This window comes from Gracilinanus agilis, chromosome 3 (genome assembly GCF_016433145.1).
Source record: "Gracilinanus agilis isolate LMUSP501 chromosome 3, AgileGrace, whole genome shotgun sequence".
Taxonomy (NCBI): Eukaryota; Metazoa; Chordata; class Mammalia; order Didelphimorphia; family Didelphidae; genus Gracilinanus; species Gracilinanus agilis.
The window spans coordinates 449,646,635-449,666,729 of NC_058132.1; the positions used below are offsets into that span (position 1 = coordinate 449,646,635).

The following is a 20,095-nucleotide window of genomic DNA, read 5'->3' on the forward strand; positions in this document are numbered from 1 at the left end:
ATTAACACTGTTCTATTACAGGCAAACAAAATTGGCATTCAGGATGCTAATTATAAATTTAGTAAATGGGTAAAAAGGCAATATGGATCTGAGCATAGCAGAAGGAGAGGAGGTTATGAATGGTTTTTCATGGTTAAAGGATTTTTGGAAGGCAGAAAATAAGTCTTATTAAGTAGTTCTCAAACTTTTTGTTCTTAAACCCCTCTTTAGATACTTAAAACTATTGAATAAAACTACCCCCAAAAACTTTTATTTATGTGTCCCTGAAAATGTCTTGGGTGTCTACCACTCCCCATGAATTCCTGGATCACACTGGATTAGATTCCTGGATTAGAACCATTGTTCTAATGAGTCAGTTAAATCTATAGGCTGTGTTGTGAGAAAGATTACTTAATTATTATTTAGGAGACCTAGCAGGAAGGACTAGAGAATTCTAAATGGAATGGGGAAGCAGGAAGTGTGTCTTCTCTCTCTGAGACAGACTCCATGGTGGTTAGGACAGGTTATAACAGACCCTGGGAGACCTCAGAGGAAGTGGAGCTTGTACCCTGAATCCCTGGGATCCTGAAGGAAGACTGTCATCTGCTTGTGGGAGATTTTAGTAGGGACTATTAATCACAACCTGAGTTGCAGGTTAACTTGGGCTGGGTTAGCTCCCAGAATCTACCCACCTGAAAGAGTGCAGATAGTGGTCCTGGAGGAGCTGCAACATCACTGGAGTGTTTCAGGACTCTGCTATGAGGATTCCCACTTCAGTCCTGCTATTCTTTGGGCCCTGCCTTGCTTTAGGTCTCAGTTCAGTGTAGATAAGTCCCTAACCTGCCCCTGTGGTTTGCCCATAGTCTGGAAGTGTAGAAACCCCTATTCCCATCTTTTAGACCATAGTTCCCTTAATTAAATTTGTTACAAACTCTCTTGTCATTTGCTAACTGGTTTTCACAGACCCCTTTGTCTACGTGGGGCAGGATGACAGGCCTAACTGTCACTTCTGTCTACAGTCTTTTCCCTTAACAGTTAAACCCAGCTTCCTTAACTTGTTAAGTTCCCACCTTTCCATTTCTGTCTCCTACTCATCCCTCTGAACCCACATATAATATTTAAGTTAACTCCCCTAGTTTTCCCCATAAGAGCTGCCAATTCTTAGTTACCCATGATATTGATAAGCTGAATTTGAATCCTGCCTCAGTTATTAATTAGGTGTCACTTAACCTCTCAGCCTCAGTTTCTTCATCTATAAAATAAGAATAATGACATTTCCTTACTTTACAGGAATCTTATGAGGCTTAAATGAGATAGTCTATCTAGAGCACTTTTCAAACCTTAAAAGTACTATATAAATGCTAGCTATTATTATCATCAGCTATTAGAATTTGGAAATGGCATTCAAATTCTTGCTTTGCCACTTCTTGACTGTGACCTCAGTTTTCATCTGTAAAATAAAAAGAATAGACTAGATAATCTCTAGTCTTAAATCTTTTGTCCCATGAATTTACTATAAAGTTTTAGAGATAGAAGCAGTTTTAGTCATCCTGTAGTCCGACACCTTCATTTTTTTGACAAGAAAATTAGTTTCCTTGGTTCCCAAAGAGGGTTCAGAGAGGTTCCATGAATTACCCAAGGTGACACAGTAGATGCAGATCAAGAATTCAAACTTATTGAGGATGCTGTCTTGCCACTTTTAAGTTTCAATTCCCTATTAACCACCTTTGTTTCATCCTTTCAAATCTAAAGATCAATTGCCTCAGTACAGAAAAGAGAAGCAAAGTAAGAGTTGACTGATGCTGCCTTTTTTTCTGTAGTCTGATATCATCACACCTTTTTTTGTTCTTGAGCAGTGATTTTAGGCCTTCTTTGATCTTCTTTTTGCTTCCAGAATAGATTTTTTTTTTAAACCCTTGTACTTTCGGTGTATTGTCTCATAGGTGGAAGAGTGGTAAGGGTGGGCAATGGGGGTCAAGTGACTTGCCCAGGGTCACACAGCTGGGAAGTGGCTGAGGCCAGGTTTGAACCTAGGACCTCCTGTCTCTAGGCCTGACTCTCACTCCACTGAGCTACCCAGCTGCTCCCAGAATAGATTTTTAAAGCCTTTTTTGTTATTCTTTCCAGCTACTTTTGAGATACCTTTGCCATCTTGCCACGCCTTTCTTTGAATTGTTTTAATTTTAGAGGAGGGGGAGGGCAGTGATCAGGATGGCTCTGATCAGTTGATTTCTTCCCACCCCAATTGATAAAATTATATAAGACAATAAACAGATAATAGAGACAATGAGATGTTAAGATTAAGAAGGGCTTATGTTTTATACTTTTTAATTGAAGCATGAGGAATTTCTCTATGATATTAGATGACATTTAGACATTAGTTGATCAGAGATCGTTCATGCTTTGTAGGCTTTTAAAAAGTGAGGGATTCACCAAGATGTCAGTCCAAGTGGAACATGGCTCTGAAGAAAGTGATGACTGGCAGTGCAGAAAAAAAGGCTCCTAAGAAGACCTCAGCCCTTGACCGAAAATTGTTTCTCTTGTCTCACCCAGAAAGGGACTTCTCTTCTGTAGGAATCTATTCCCTTTTCAGTTGGAATCTATTCCCTATTCTTTTTTTTAAAACCCTTAACTTCTGTGTATTGGCGCCTAGGTGGAAGAGTGGTAAGGGTGGGCAATGGGGGTCAAGTGACCTGCCCAGGGTCACACAGCTGGGAAGTGTCTGAGGCTCTATTCCCTATTCTGTAGGAATCTCTTCACCCACATCCAGTGAGTGAAACATTCAATAAATATTTATTAAGCATTTACTAAGTTCTAGAGTTACCAAAAAAGGTAATAACATGGTCCTTATCCTTGAGGTGTCCAAATTGAGGAGATTTATAGGTTTGCCAGTCTTGCCAAGGCAAAATATAAAAAATAAATAAGGTGCAAACAAAAGGGAATATCAAAGGGAATTGTTAGTAGTTGGAGGTAGGGAAGGCTGGGAAAGGCCTCTTACAGAAAGAACAATTTTTAGCTGAGTGATGAAGAAAGCCAGGGGGCAGTCAGGGAACAGCACCAACAGTCAAGAAATGAGACAATTCTGAGAAAAGTGACTTCCTGCAGGCAAGAAAAAAGCCATCCCCGCCTTTAAGAGAAGGAACAGACTAAGATAGTCCAGCTAAACAACCTGCTCTACCTAAGAGAAAGCAGCATGAAGATACTATAAGAAGGGAAATGACTTTGGGACTCTGCAGTTCTAGATGAGTGAATTGCCTGACTGGTTGTGTATTTATCTACTAGAAATCCTTATTATCCTTAAGTGGGAGACCACCATTTTATCCTTAAGTGGTTCCCCACTTAAGGATAAAATGTGGTGTATACACTTCTGGTGATTAAATCTAAAAATAGGCAGGGGAGAGTTAATCCCATCTTCACGTGGCCTCTATATTCTATTTTATGACTTCTAGTTCTTACTTTCTCAACTCCAATTATAACATGATATTTGGAGGTCCATTAACTTTCAATAGCAGTTTTGTCATAGTGGGTATAGCAAAGAAAATATTTGGCGATTTTGTGGGAGCAAGAATGAAAAGGTATAAGATAATGTCTAAATGAACATGGAAGGGAACAAGAATATTGTCCTTGTAGTAAATGAAACTATATAAAGAAAAAATTATAAATTAACCATTTCCTTATGAGTATACAAAAGATGTTTCACTCTTTTTGAGCTTGTTTTGATAGAAGTCAACATTGACTTAACAAAGGGCCAACCTCAACTGCCTTCTGATGCAAATATCATATATTCAGTGGTGTGCTTTAGCCAGCTCAACCTCATTATTAAATTTTCAAGGATAGCATTTACAACTTAGAAATTGGCAAAAATTACAAATCATTAATTTATCTACTATTTTGTTGATTGTATAGACATTAAAAAGTGATCATGAAAGTATAAACCTGAGAGATGACGCTTAAAAGGCTGTCACTGTCACGTGGGAACAACTCGGAAGTTCAGTGGATAGAGAGCCAAAGCTAAAGATGGGAGGTCCTGGGTTTAAATCTGGCAGCAGACACTTCCTAATAGGATAATACTGAGCAAGTCACTTGACTCCCAATTGCCTAGCCCTTACTATTCTTCTGCCTTTTAACCAGTGCTTAGTAGGGGAAAAAATGCACACATGACAGAGGGTGGGTAAAGGTTTTTAAAAAAGAGGTGTCATGTGTGCATTTTTTTCTGGAGTGTCAGTTGTTAAACATTTACCACCATACTCCTGCATGTTGTTTGCCCACTGTAACAAGTAAGATCCAGTAAGAGAAATGGCAAGATTAACTTACTGTTCTTATGTTCATTTTGAAATCAAATCTTCAAGTTTGTCCTTCAAAGTTTGTAAATGTAGCTTCCAAGTTTGAAATTCCTTTAAGCAAGAAGTGACTTTTACATAAAGAGTCACAGGACTCTTTTTTTTTTGTCTATAACCATGAAACAAGATAAAGAATACAATGGTGAGTTGGTGATGATGTTAGCAACTTCACAGTAATATTTGCAGATAATCAAATTGTGAGTGGGCTTAAATGTGATTGACAGAACTCTGCTAGTCCATTTCCTATTTGGTAATCAAAGCATAAACTCTTTTTACTGGAGGAGTTGGAATGTAGCTGATATGGATGCGTTCAGGACAAGATAAAGGCCTCCGTGTATTCTGATTTAAGAACTAACAGAGCTGTGACAACTACTTATCTAAAAGATTTTTATGCATATTGCTATCCCCAAAATAGGCAGAATATCCTGGATATAGAATGATCCAACAGTTTTCTAGTAGGGGAAGTTTGGGTAAATGAGTAGGAGTCAGCTCTATCTATAACTTCCATTCCCAGCAGGTTTAAAAGAATCCCATTTCCCCTTAGTAGTAAGAGTGAGGGGACTGATTAACTGGAAAGTCATACCATTGAAAATACTAGAAGCTGGGAGATGTAAAAGTGATGCTGGTCTACACTAAGGTGAGAGCTAGAGAGAGGGACTAGCTAATTCTTCTCATCTAAACACCTTCTACCTTTCGACCACTGCTAGAAAAGGGGGGAAAAAAGCAAGGTGCATACATTATATTCTAGACTTTCAACATAATTCTTCTTTATTAGGACCAGAATCTTTTCATAAATCTGTATCCATGGGTCCAGACATACTCAATAACCCAATTCAGTTCACTCCAACTCAAGAACTATTCACTAAGCTCTTCATATGAGCAAGGCATTGGGATACAAAGACAAAAAAATAAAATATTTGTCCTTAAGTAGCCTACATCCTCTTTTACATCCTTGTTGCATTCAAATATCAATCCTATGTCCACAAAAGTACATGGATGTAATTGACAATCTAATTACATTTTTAAAACAAACTTCAACTCAATCATGAGGTAAGGATAAAGCCTGAAATTATATTTCTTTTAGCTACCATGGCTAAACACTCTGGAATTGTGTAATTTTTACTATGTACTTACCTAATGCTTCTGATCTTGAAAATAGGGATTATTTCATTCTTTATATTTGTAATGCCTAGCACATAGTAGGCAGCTAAAATGCTTGTTAATTAATTAATTCTGTTTTGATTCATGTAAGCAACACATTTTTTATCTCTTCATTAAAATGCAGCCTTTCTCTCATGAGTGATTAAGCTTAATATGTTTACTCTTTTTTTTTTAAACTCTTACCTTCTGTCTTGAAGTCAATACTGAGTATTGGCTCCAAGGCAGAAGAGTGGTAAGGGTAGACAATGGGGGTCAAGTGACTTGCCCAGGGTCACACAGCTAGGAAGTGTCTGAGGCCAGATTTGAACCTAGGACCTCCCATCTCTGGGTCTGGCTCTCAATCCACTGAGCTACCCAGCTGCCCCCTGATTTACTCTTTATACAGTTTTTCAGTAGGGACTGAGCCTAAGTGGAATTAACATCAGGAGAGGATCAGGAGACCTAGGTTCAAATCCCAAGTGTGCTATTGATTTGCTGTCTGACCTTGGGCAAATCATTTCAAGTCTTGGAGCCTCAACTGTTTCATCTAACAATGAGGGGGTTCAACTAAATGGTCTCTAGGGCACTTTCCAGCTTGAATGTTCTATACTTTTCACTTTATATGCAAATCCTTGTAATACTAGTCCTATAGCACTAGTACCTAGTAAATGACTAATAAATGTGTTCAATTAACCTCTCATTTTGCCTTACAGTTATTTTTCCTATTAAATAATAATCACTTTTCCCCACTAATAATAATAGCTAGCTAGCATTGATGTCCTGCTTTAAGGTTTACAAAATGCTTTACAAATATTATCTCATATTAATATTATCATTTTATAACAACCCTTAGAGTGATGTGCCACTATTATCCTCATTTTACAGATGAGGAAACTGAGGCAATGAGGCTTGGTGATTTGCCCAGAGTCACAAAACCAGGATGTGTCTAAGGCCAGATCTGAAATCAGTTCTTCCTGCCTATAAGCCTAGAGTTCTATCTACCATACCACCTAGCTGCCTAATAAACCATTAAAAAGTAGTAATTGTGTATTTATTTGATTAATGATTTCCCTATTTAACTCTTTTTTTGAACTTCTGATATTCAATATATACAAAGAATTTAACATAGCTGATTTTTGAACTATGATGATGATGATGATGATGATGATGATGATACCGATAGTAGTGACCAAGGGCAAAGTTTCTTCATCACAATCTACCTCTGCTATGGATTTTGTCTGTCAAAAATTACTTGAGCTGAATATAAATCAGCTGCAAGATCCTGAAAAGTTGTTAATAACTTTCACAAACTGCTGACTGTTCTCTCCTGCCATCTAGTGGAACTATAAAACATGGCTCAATATAGAAAAAAAATCCCCGATTCCCAATGGGGAAGTGAAAAGGTTTTGAAAATGTCAAATGAAATAAACAGATGATTTTATTCTTGCCATTATAATGACAAAAGAATTTCTGTTATATTCCTAACAAAATGCTACAAAATGCTACTAAAAATTAAATATACCTAAAATGCTATTTAGATCTTCAGAGCCAAACTACTGAAGAATCAGAAAATAAGTAAACTCTATAGAATGAAGTCCTACAACTTTAATTTTCTCTTTTCAATGTGCTCAGCTGTTAGAATGAAAGCTTAAAAAAGCAAAAGTATTGAGTAATTTAAAGCACTCTTACAGAAAAATTGTCTATTTTAGATGCATTTGTAGCATGTCAAGGGATTTATAGGAAAAGATTAAGAGATAACTGAAATGATTATAGATGGAAAGAAAAGGAAAAAAATTTAGTTCTACTCTGTTTAATGCTGATTTAGCAAAGTACTTCTCAATTCAACATTTAACCAATTGCCTCAGCTAGGGGTTCTGTTTTATTATTATTGTTATTATTATTGTTATTTATTTATATGTTATTTATAAAATGCAATGAAATGTTTAATGACTACAGAGTAATATTTGGTTGGTTTTAGTGTTCCAAATCTGGAATTTCCATCAAAAGACAAAAATTTTCCATTTAATTATGTGAATCTAAAATAACATCCACCATCTCTAATGAATAAAATGTTTTCTTTTCTCTGAAGTATGACTTCTTTCCAACAATGCTGTTTCACTGAATAAACATCTTAGGAAAACTCACTAAGAGTTTAAAAATATTCCATTTTCTTTCTATTTTCCATTTAAATTGCCAAAGACGTTATTGAATGTTCAGATTTTTTTTGTCAAAAAGAACTTTGATGACAATAACCCCAAGTCTGAAATAGGGCTGAACTTCTCTACTGTGCGTCAATTGAGTAACTTTCAACATATTTTTCAGGGAGGAAAAATCCCCATAAGATGGACAGCCCCAGAAGCTATTGCCTACAGGAAGTTCTCATCAGCCAGTGATGCATGGAGCTATGGCATTGTCATGTGGGAAGTGATGTCCTATGGAGAAAGACCTTACTGGGAAATGTCCAACCAAGATGTGAGTGCTATAGATATGTAAGCTTAAAGTTACCTTGTCAATTTAAAGTTGTTCTTTTTTTCATTAAGTGCAGAAAAAGCATCTCTCTTATCTAAGATCAACTGTTACCTTCGGAATCAGTCCCAAGTTCAGTCAGTAGGATAATTTGAGTAGAATAATAGTCATTGCCATTGGACTTATGCCTTGTTTCAAGTATGTGTTTTTTTCTAAATTTGTGAATTCTACCTTGATTGTCCTCATTCCAAATGATTATACTATATAATACCATGACTTACAACTAAAAATGAAAGAAATACTAAATGGCTATTTTTCATTCAAAATTCTTTCTAGAAGTAATGTAAAACTGAAAAAAGTTTTTTAATAGTACTTTATAGAACTTTCCTGCACAGAAAAGAATGGCTCCTATTAGGAAATGGAGTAACAAATAATAACATAATACAAATATATAATATTAATATTTTTATGTGATTGTTGTTATTGTTCAGTCATGTCCAATTCTTCATGACCTCATTTGGAGGTTTCTTGGCAAAGATATTGGAGTAGTTTGCCATTTCCTTCTCCAGCTTGTTTTACAGACAAGGAAACTATTAACATATACAAATATGTATACATATATATAATTATTACGCATTATGGATAGATCTTTTCATCTGTTTTGTTTTCATCTAATTAATCTGTGTAATGCCTCTAAGAGACAAAGGATTACCATAGGATCACAAATTTAGTCCTGGGGGAGACCTACGAGATCATCTAGTACAATTCACTCATTCTGCAGATGAGGAAAATGAGACTCAAAGAAGGGAAGTTATTGGCAGAACTGGGATTTAAATCAAATTCTTCTGACTCCAAATTTAGTGCTCTTGTCATTGTATCAATTTACTATTATGTCAATATGTCAAGAATCCTTGATTTCATTAGAGTCAAAATCTTTCCCCAAAATTCTTACAGAGCTGCCTAAGAAAAATGACTATAAGCAGAGAAATAGTAAAGGACACATTCTAACCCAGGTCTCCCCTACCCACAATGCCAAAAAGCTTCTCATTTTGGATAATGAAATTGAGATGCAGTTTATTCATTCATCATTCAATGAACATCCAATGAATGAATGAATGAAAAAGTATTTACTGTATTAAGTTTCTACTCTCTGACAAGCACTGCTAAATGCTGAGATAGAATACAAAAGCAAAAGCAGCCACTTCTCTCAAGAAGTTTACATTCTAACTGGGCAGTGGCAGCTAGGGAGGGTTGTTTGGACCCTAAGCAATAAGTTGTAGTGCTAAGGCTCAAATTCACCTAATCTGATTCTCTTGGCACTTTGCCGCTTTGCCTTTCCCATTACATTGGGGTAGGTCCAAAATTACAAAAATCATGATTTCTGCTCTTGAGGAATTTGGGGTCCAATAAGGATATGTTGCAAACCATAAACACCAAAAGGCATATGAAAGTGGATATAGTGGAATTTATAATGAAAACCTCAACACCAAGGAATAAACTTTTCAAAATAAGATATCACAATACTGAACAGTTATAATCTCTAAATGACACAGAATTTTTAAAACTTTAAGAAACAGAGATCTAAAGACTCCATCTAAAGAGTCCTAACTAAAACTCTTTGGATACAGGACAAGATATTTTATCCCTATGCTCCTGCTTGCTACTGAATTTGTCCCAAAGATGTAGTCAGTCTACAAAATCTGAGCTTCCATCCCAATATTCTTATTCAATTTTAAAAAGCAATAATTCTATCAATCCGTGTAATAGTCTGTAGAGTTAAAAGGATAATGGCTTGTCCTTGGTCATCATCTCCCCCTACTCATCTTTTCATCCTCCTTTCATAGAGAATTCCTCCATTAGATTTTAAAATGCTTAAGGAAAAGGGACTGTCTTTCTTTTTAGTCTTTGCTCACAGTGCCTGGAACATAGTAGGTACTTTGTAAATGTTTAATGACTGACTAGGTCTATCTAACTTCATCCAAAAAAAGATAAGAATAAGATGACATTGAACAACTGGTATTCATGCATAGTATAAAATTTTCCAAAGTCCTTTATCTATTTTATCTTATTTGAGTCTCCCAACAAAACTTTAAGGGACTAGAGGCTTTATAATTCTCATTTTACAGGTAAGAAGAGGGAAGTTAAAAGAGTTGGCCCCAAGTCACATAGGTTACTACTGGGATTGCTCCAATTTTGATCCCAGAATGGAAAGCGCTCTTCCCATGATCTCCTAAAACATCACACAGTTCCCTTGCCTACTCAGTGGAGTCAATTCAGAGAAAATTTTCTTTTTACTTTATTCTCAACCAGAGTGGAATTTAAATAGATAGGGAGATTCCTTCATCTTCTTTAGCCAATAGTGCCACCCCCTCCCAGATTACTTTCCATTCAAACTATATCCATCTTCCATATACCAGGATATTTCTTCTGTTGTTGTTTATCATTCAGTCATGTCCAAGTCTTCATGATCCCTTGGACCATAGCATGCCAGGCTCTTTTATCATTTTAATCCCATCTATGGGATTTTCTTGGTAAAAATGTTGGAGTGGTTTGCCATTTCCTTCTCCAGTGGATAGAATTTTGACAGAACTCTCCACTATGACCTGTCTATCTGGAGTAACCTGCATGGCCTAGTTCATAGCTTGCATACAAGCCACTCTGCCATGACAAGGCAGTGATCCAGGGAGAGATATTTGTTTTCTGCCCCATTCAAACATAATCTCCTTGAGGGTAGGGGCTGTTTTGCCTCTCTTTGGGTTCCCCAGCACTTAGCACAGTGCCTAGCATGTAGTAAGTGTATGTTTAATAAGTACTTGCTGAATGACTGATTTACCCATGACTATCTGATTGACTGAATTTTCATTGTGTTCTAGAAGGAATAGGTTGAAATAGGAAACAGATCCCAGACAGGATTCAGCCTCTTAGCTTTATATATTTCCTGTTAGGATCACCAAAACATATTCAAGCCTGGATCTGAAAACTGTCCCTAAACAACCCAGTAGCACAACAAAAATGTAGGGTCTTTGAATTGAGTTGATACTATAGGAAGAAATAAAAAGCATCTTTGAGAAGTCTGGTGACTATCCTCTTTGCATTTGCTGTAAAGAAAGTTGAAATTCTGTTTGGCTTAACATATTAGAAACTAGCATATCTGTGACAGATCCTGTAATCAGAATTCCTGTTTGGAAATAGAAATAGCTTAATCAAAATTTCCCCAGCTGCTCTATCCAAACACTGGCTATTTTCTACCCTGTCTCTGTTATATTTGCTTGCATAGCTGTGTTTTGCCTTATATGTGACTTTTTCTTTTTTCTTTTAAATAAAGTTCAGGAATATTTTAAGCAATGAACATTCAACCATATTGTTTGAATATTGAATGTTTTCCTCTTTCGCTACACTTTGGCCAATTTTTTAAAAAGTAAAACACAAATTAAAGTGTTTTGAAACTTGAAATAAGTTAGAGAAATTCCAGATAGTTTTATAGACATTAATCTATTCTGAAGAAGAGCAAGCATTTCTGAGTTCCTAGAATTTGTTTTAGAGAAAGGTCAATGGTATTGTCTATTAGGGAAGGGAAATGAGAAAAAAAAATCTGCATGTATAGAACCTGCAGCATAAAAGGTTTAACACAAAAATATCAGCAGCTGAGCTCTGCATATTCATTAACCATGCATTCATCCAGCTCTGAATGGGGGCGTGGAAGAGGCTAGGTACTTCTGAGCTAGACAAAGGAAATAGAAAATCTAGTATTGCCACCAAGGAGATTATAATCTAATTGAGAAAAAGAGCCACTTAAGAATGTAGCAGTAGTAATACCCATTCATTTATATAAAGCCCTAAAAGTGTACTTTAACATACAACTTCTAATTTGAGTCTCCCACAACCCCAGGAAGGAAGCAAAGGTTATTTTTCCATTTTATTGATGAGGGAATAGGCTTAGAAAGGTTGATGGAAACTTGCTCAGGATCACACAGGTACTCCTGAGCAGAACCAAGTAGAGTTTATAACCAGCAAGTTGTATCCATGGGCAAAGCAGCAAGAAACTAGCCTCTGCTGAAAGAGCAAAGACCAATATCTCCAGCCCCTAGAATAACAGTTGCCACATAAGAGTAGGCTCTTACTAAATGTTTGTTGATTGATTGATTGGTTGATTGATCAACTATCTGGACTGGGTAGAAACTGACCTAGAGGGTAACTACTAGGAAGCCAAAGCCCACCCAGGGTAAACACAAATAGCAGAAGAGGGACAATCTGATAGCTTCCTATTTTAACAGATAACTAGGTTAGATAGTTTAGTTGTTTCTATGCTTCTGAAGGACCACAAGCATTATCAAAACACTCCAAAACTGTGTATCCTAGGGGAATATCCTGGTTATTCTATGCCAGCTTTGGTTTTGTAGTCAGGGTTGGGTAGTTAGGTGGCCCAGTGGATAGAGCACTAGATTTGGAGTCAGACTCATCTTCCTGAGTTTGAATGTGGCCTCAGACACTTACTAGTTTGGTGACCCCCAGTCAACTCACTGAACCCTGTTTGCTCAGTTTCCACATATGTAAAATGAATTGGTGAAAGAAATGGCAAACAATGCCAGTATCTTTGCCAAGAAAATCCCAAATAGGTTTACGAGGAGTCAGTTGCTACTGAAAAAAAAATGACAACAGTCAGCATAAGGACCCTTTTTCTTATTTCTTGTTCATTCTACAACGAATTATATAAATACATATATTTTAAGGGACTTTCAAATATTGTTCTATCAAATAGTACTAAGACATTAATATTATAAATAATCATTTTTATTTAACTGTTTACAATCTTACTTTAAAATATTCTAATTTTTAATTCTCCCTATACAGTTTACAGTGTACAAAATCATTTTGAGTATCTCATCTTCATATTTTGCTTAGACTCCATAGCATTAAAAGAAAAATGTGATTTTTCTTATTATTAATAATAACTGGCTTTTATGTAGTGCTTCAGATCAATAGTCTTCTTTACAAATATTATCTCATTTGATTTTTCCAACAACCTTGGGAAGTAAGTGCTCTTATTATCCCCATTTTACAGATGAGGTACTCAGGTAAACAAAGGTTGTGACCTGCCCAGGGTCATATACCTAACAAGTGTCTGTGATAGTATTTAAAATCAGATCCATCTGACTGAACTTGAGTTCAATGTTCTATCCACTTAAGGACTTAACTGCTTCAGGAGTAGAACCAGACAGATGTCTAATTAGCAGTTAATCTTATTTTAAAAGAACAAGAATTTTAATGGATAGTTCATAAGAAATTTAAATCTTTCTTAATATTTGAAATCTTGATGTAAAAATTGTTCAGGCATATAGGTCTTTATTTTTAATACTTTAACTATATCATCAGTTCGTGATCAACTATGAGATTGTAAAGAATGACAAATTAAGTCTCTCCCTGGCAACTTGTTTCACGTGTTTACTAAAGGTATAAGGTTCCATGCTGTCTTTTAGCATGTAATTTTCTGAAAGACAACCTGGTGCAGTGATGGATAGAGAGAGCTCTACATGTGGAAGACCTGAATTCAGTGCCTGCCTGTCTCTGGCACATACAAACCATTTGTGTGACCCTGAGCAAGAGGCTTAACTGCTTAGAGTAAAAAAAAAAACTCCCTAATACTATAAGTTTCTGAACAGCTAACCAATTTGGACTGATAGATAGTTCTCTTCACAAGCTCTCTATACCAAGAAAATCTAAAGATCTGCTTCTTCCACACCCCAAAAAAGAAAATCTCAATAGCCCTTAAGTATTATAGTTTTTCACACATTTGCTATTTCAAAATAACAATTATAAATAACTGCATAAGTGACATGTCATACATATGATAATGTACTATGAAAATGTCAAGGATTTAGTTTATAAAGATCAAAGACTGTCTCTAATTTAATAGAAAATCCTTGGAGAGCTGCATCCATCTCAGAGAAGCAGCTTATCCATAGTCCTGGATCCAGAAAAAAAGCAGAGGCAGGATTCAAACCAGGGCTTGCTGACTACAATTCCAGCAATCTAGCCTTTATTCTATGCTGTTTCTCATGTATTATGATACTCCAGTCTACACAGATCTTCCCAGACAGGAATACGATGGAACCAGTTCATACCAGCTAGCAAGAGGGACTGATTCTTGCAGCCATTTACAACTCAGAAATCAGCAAATGGCTATCAGAACTTGATTTGTCTTTGTGTTGTTTGGACTTGAGAAAGTGATGGAGAAATTGTTAACAACATAGATAAAGCTTAAAAGGCGTGTTGTGCACTCATTGTCTTTCTGGAAAACCAGTTTTAAAAGTATTTGCCAGCACATCCCTGCTCAGAGATTACCTCTTTCTTTGAGGCAATGTTGATGGCCCCTAAATAACAACTGCACATCGTATTATACCTAACAGAGTTCAATTAAGGCAAAAAGGAACCACAGGCAACATTAAACAGTCAAATCCCTAGAGAGCTAATGTCCAAGAAAGAACCAGCACTACTGGAATAAGAAGAGATTTAGCTCAAGCTAATAATCTGGATGCAAGACCTAAATCTTATGTTTTCCTGACCTGATATTATTATAAAGCTGTTCAATTTGAAGCTACTTCAGGTATTGTCTGCATCCTGATACAACCTCATTTAGGCACATGTTGCTTAGCTATTTCTATTTCCCAGAAAGTGAATTCATTTTTGAAGATGACTAGGGAAAAAAATAAAAGCTTTCTACCTCAATTTCCTTCTCCTTTTCCTGCAGGATCTTTCTGACAGTAGTACAAGATTCGCTTTCCCCCATTTTCTCAGGCTCATTTCAGGACAGAATGAGAACTTATATTTGGGGTTTTCTTTTCTAAGAATTTTTAATGGGGATCTGAATCTATTCCTGTCCTCAAGTATGAAAAATGAGAGGGAGGGAAACCTTAACATTTCATTATATTTCCTGCTTGTCTTGTAATTTTGCAACCTTTCTCCAGTATGGGTCAGTGCTTGGACTGACAGTGTAGGACATGAAGAATCCACTTACACAAACAGAAATGCAATAAGATTTTATAATTCAGAGAGTCCAGACATTTTAAATTTGGGGTTCTTCTTATACATTTTTCAAACTTCACTTTATTAGATAATACAGCCTATTCAATAGCAATTTAAGACACAGATAACTGCTAAACAAAATGATCATTGCCATTTATTCTACTTTCCATATGACCGAAGTATCTATCTTAGTTTTACCATCGAAGCAGTTATTGGAAGGATCTACTTCTCACTATTTTTCCCAGCAGATTCTGCTACTTGCATTATAAAGACAATTGATATTTTAATTAAGTACAAAGTAATTAAATTATCACTTTAAGTCCTTCTACAGCAGCTAGAATAAAAAAAAAGCATGAGAATATCTTGCAATCAATCACCACTATAAACAAAGTAGAGCAATATTGGGGAGAAGGTAATAAATAGTAAAGGATATTCAACTACCACTTTCTAACTTCTAAGACTATTCATCACATTTCCAAAGCTAGTTCTTGAATTATATGGGAATAAGATGATTTTTCAACATTTTTCAGGTACCTGAATTTATTCATTTTCTCTGTCAGGAGAAATACATTTTTAATAACAACATTTTCTCACAATCGCAACCATAATCTTCCAACTCAGGCAATCATTTTCAGTTCTATGATCTTTTGAAACTTTGCTAATCCAATGCTCATTCAACTACCATTTATTAAATACACTCTGTGTCCAAATCGCTGTGCTTGGCACTGATTAAGTCAATAGTAAGTTATTAAACATTTATTAAGCACCAACTATGGGCCAGGCAATATTCTAAGCACTGGGGATTCAAAAAAGAGTTAAACAATAGTTCCTGCACTCAAGGACCTCACAATCTAATGGTGAATATAACAAGCAAAGAAAGAGGTAATGTGAAAGGAAACCAAAATTTGAGAGATTAAGTTCCTTTCCTATAATGGCACTGGAAATAATTAGAAATCCTAAAATTTGAACCTAGGTGTCTCTGACTTTATTTTTTTAATTAATTTTTTATTTTTAGAAAAATTTTCCATTGTTACATGATTCATGTTTTTACTTTCCCCTTCACCCCCTCAAACTCTCCCCCCATAGCTAACTGGCATTTCCTTATTTACATATTATTGAGAGTTTCATTGGTGTGGTCCTTTCGGGTCTATATCCCCAATCATGTCCTCATCAACCCAAGTGTTCAAGCAGTTGTTTTTCTTCTGTGTTTCCTCTCCTGTAGTTCTTCCTCTGAATGTGGGTAGTGTTCTTTTCCATAAATCCCTCAGAATTGTCCTGGGTCATTGCATTGCTGCTAGTATAGACGTCCATTACATTTGATTTTACCACAGTGTCTTCTGGCTCTGCTCCTTTCACTCTGCATCAATTCCTAAATTCTGTGTTTTGTTTGTTTGTTTTGTTTGTTTTTTTGCCATATTCCACCCTTTCCTTTAGTTCTACTTGAATTCATGAACTACTTTTTCTGCTTCAGAGTAGGCTTTCAGTGTGTGTTAATTTGAGTTTAAAATAGTTCTTTTCTAATGTCTCAATAATTATATATTCTTTTAGAAACATGTATTCAATGTACTGAGTATCTGACTTAAAAGGCATTGTCTTAAAGATGGTAGAATAACAGAAATATATACAAGGGGCTTCCCCCACCCTCAACTCCAACCTCCTCCCCCAAAAAAATATCCTTAAAACAGATTTAAAAAATGGCCCAGACTGAGTATTTTGGGGGGAATCCTGAAAAGATCAAAGAGTGTTGTTTTTCCTGCCCAAGTCAGCACAGACAAATAGACGAAGAAGTCTGCTGATGCTAGGGACTGGGTTTGGTGAGGATATTCTGTGAGAAGAGCCCTCCTTCACCCAGGGAGAGTTTGGGCACTAGGACAAAAGGAGGTCCCAGACCCATAGCCTGATACTACCAGACATATGCCAGGGTACAATGACAGCAGCAGGTGCCAACTGGCAACTCTATTGCCCAATACCTAGTTCTAAGTAATAGTTCCAGGAAAGATTGAGAAGGGGATCAGTAGGAAAAGAGGAAAGAGGAAAGAAAAGTGTAATACAATGTTGGGGGGGGAAGGAAGGAAAATTAAGGAGAACTTAAATAATTAGGGTTATCTAAATAAGGAGGTAGGTGGAGTGAGAAAAGTGACTGACTTTACTGACTGAACCTTACTCTCCTCTAAACTGATCATAGGAGGAAAGAATATATATATATATATATATATGCATAAATACACATACTATTAGGTACAGAAATACATTTTTTCAACAGGGGAATACTAGGGAAAACTTATAAGGAGGAAGGAAGAATTAAGAAAGAAGATTAAGACTGAAACCAAAAAAATTTCTTAAGGATATACAAATATATAGCTCTTTTTAAGGGGACAAAGAAAGGGAATTTGTAGGGATGCTAGTCAGTTGGGCAATGGAAGAACAAGTTATGCTATATAAATGTGATGGAATACTGTTGTGCTATAAGAAATGATGGAAAGGGATGGTTTCAGAGATGCCTGGCAAAACTTATATAAACTGATATGGAATGATATGAACAGAACCAGGAAAAAAAAATTAAAATAACTACAACTGTATCATTTCACCATATGATAAAAAAACAACAAATAACTGTGAAAGACTTAGAAACTCTTTGCAACATAATGACAAAATATCATTCCAGATTACTGATGTTACATGCTACCCACCTCCTGATATAAAAGTGAAGGACCCAGAATGCAAAATGAATTTCATATTGTTTTGGAATAATACCAAAGTGGAAATTTATTCGACTTTCACGTCTGTAACAGGGGGCTTATTTTTCTTTAGTTCTCAATTGGATGTAGAGTTGGGGTGGGGGAATGAAAAGTCTGATTTTTGCTGATTTTTGAGATTTTAGAAAGGAACTAGTTTAAACTTAAATTAACATACACTGAAAGCCTACCAGAGGCATACATGAATTCAAGTAGAACTGAAGGAAAGGGTAGAATATGGCAAAAAATAAAATAAAATATGTTTTAAATAAAAGGACATTGAAACAAAATTTAAATGTTGGGCAAACTCCTAAAAAAGGTAGGAAGGAACATTGTTTATGGGGAAATTGGTGTGAGAAGTACAAAAAATAAATAAGAAAGACATGAACTTTATATCTTAGCAAAATTAATATGACTTACCCAAGAAACAAATTTTTACCCAGAAGTTTCTAATATGTTCATTTATTCAAATTTACTTTAATAAAGTAGATTTTGGCATTACCAATGATTTTAAACTTTTGGGTTATAAGCATTTTTGGTTATGAATATCAGGTGAGATAATATACACTATAAAATCTTATAAATTTTGAAGAGTCACACAGAATATTATCAATATCACCATGATCAAGGAAGATATGGAGGAAATGTTTTCTCAGAATCATCCATGTCCCTGTTTTATAAGGATGCACACAAAGCAACAAATATATTTCCTAGGTTGATAAAGAATCTATAACGCTGGTAAAACTTGGTTCAGCCTAGATACCTCTCTCTGCCTTTTTATGACTCTCCATTTTAAGTTGATTTCTTTAATTAAGCTCCTTAGACTCAAGATCTGGAAAAATCATCAAAGTTCTCATTATTCTTCCTTCAGATCAATTGAGCCCTTCCTTTCATTAAAAGACTTGTAATTTCAACAGTTTTGGGTGCTCCCAGAGTGGAGAGTTTTCTACCAGTGCAGATTTGTATCTTTTCTGCCACTTATACCCTTAAATAATTATGAGGTACACTGCAAGACACACAGCCAGTATGAATCAAAGGCAAACTCCATCCTGAGTTTTTTTTCTGACTTCAAAGCTGGCTCTTTATTCACAACACAAACTTGGAACCCTTGGTATCTGTAAACTGCAACACAAATAAGCTACTGGTAGAAACTCCTATCAATTATTTATCTCAGCTAACTAATAATAAATCTCAAGGGAAGGGCAGATCTATTCCATAGGATAAGCCACTTCATCAATAATCTTTACCCTTTGAGAAAAACATTCTTAAGTAAGAGGTTTTTTCACCTAGAGTAAACTCTCACTGGGAAAAGTAGCCTCAGAGAAATAAAAGAGTGACCAAGGAAAACTGTAAAGCCATTGTTGGGGAGGAGGTGAAACCAGATGAGAATTTGTTCACCTCACCCACCACTAGGCAACTTGTATAGTGTATAAAATAGTATTAAAAATTCATGTAATATATAAAATTTTGTTTCTATCTACTGAAGGAGTAGGTCAGTACCTTCTAATTTTGGGACCCCGGGACAAAGCATAGGTCACATTAACCTAATTATTTTTCTGAAGAATAATAGCATTGTTATATTTATATAGCACATTATAGTTACGATATAAAGTACTATGCACACACAAAAGCTCATCTGCAGTCCCTTCTATACATGGGTAAATGTCAAAAAGAAAGTGGGGCATGGAGAAGAGGGAAGGTGTTGAAACCTATTAATTTATTCATATTGCTAGAACTTATCTCAACCTTATGAAGGAAATTGAGTCCTTATTCCTTAAGAATTTCCAAATAATTATTATTTGAAAATAATTTACAATCTCTGTAGTATTCACCTACTTCTATCATTTTTATTGGAATACATTTTCAAAATGGGCCTAGACCATTTCTTCTTGAAAGTGATGTTCCATTGTTTGCCAGACTTTTTAATCCTAAAATAAATTGTGATAAAAAATGGAAAACAACCAACCCTCAATAACTCCACCCTCATCTTCACCCCACCCACAAGTAATCTCTACTACATATTTTTGGTTAAAGGAGTTATAGTTTTTAACTTAAATATCAAGAAAGTACATTATCGATGCCATTGGGCATTTCCTTCAAAGAGAATATATGTGATGAAGCCATCTTCTACTTATAGATGAATAGATTCTTACATCTATTTAGTACCTTATAAGAACAAATTCACTGTCCAACTGAAAGCAGTTTCTTCCCATGATTAAAGGGGAAAAGAATATAAGGACAAGCAAAAATATTATCATTTTCCATTCCCTAGATGAGCTATATTTCAGGTCCTGGTGATATTTCATGTTTTTCCTTTTGTACATGATAAAAAGTGCATGCACTCCACCTCTCTCTCTGTAAGCAAAGTTATTATAACGTGCACAGACATGCACTACTCTCAGTGCCCATGTA

At 35.7% G+C, this 20,095-nt stretch overlaps 1 protein-coding gene across 1 annotated transcript in view; it reads left to right on the forward strand.

The window, feature by feature from the left end:
* Positions 1-20,095, forward strand: part of EPHA6 (EPH receptor A6) — a 1,373,534-nt gene that overhangs the window by 1,311,085 nt on the left and 42,354 nt on the right. The window contains exon 13 of the mRNA XM_044666934.1: positions 7,782-7,931. Within this exon, the coding sequence (XP_044522869.1) occupies positions 7,782-7,931 (150 nt within the window). The remainder of the gene's footprint in view (positions 1-7,781; positions 7,932-20,095) is intronic.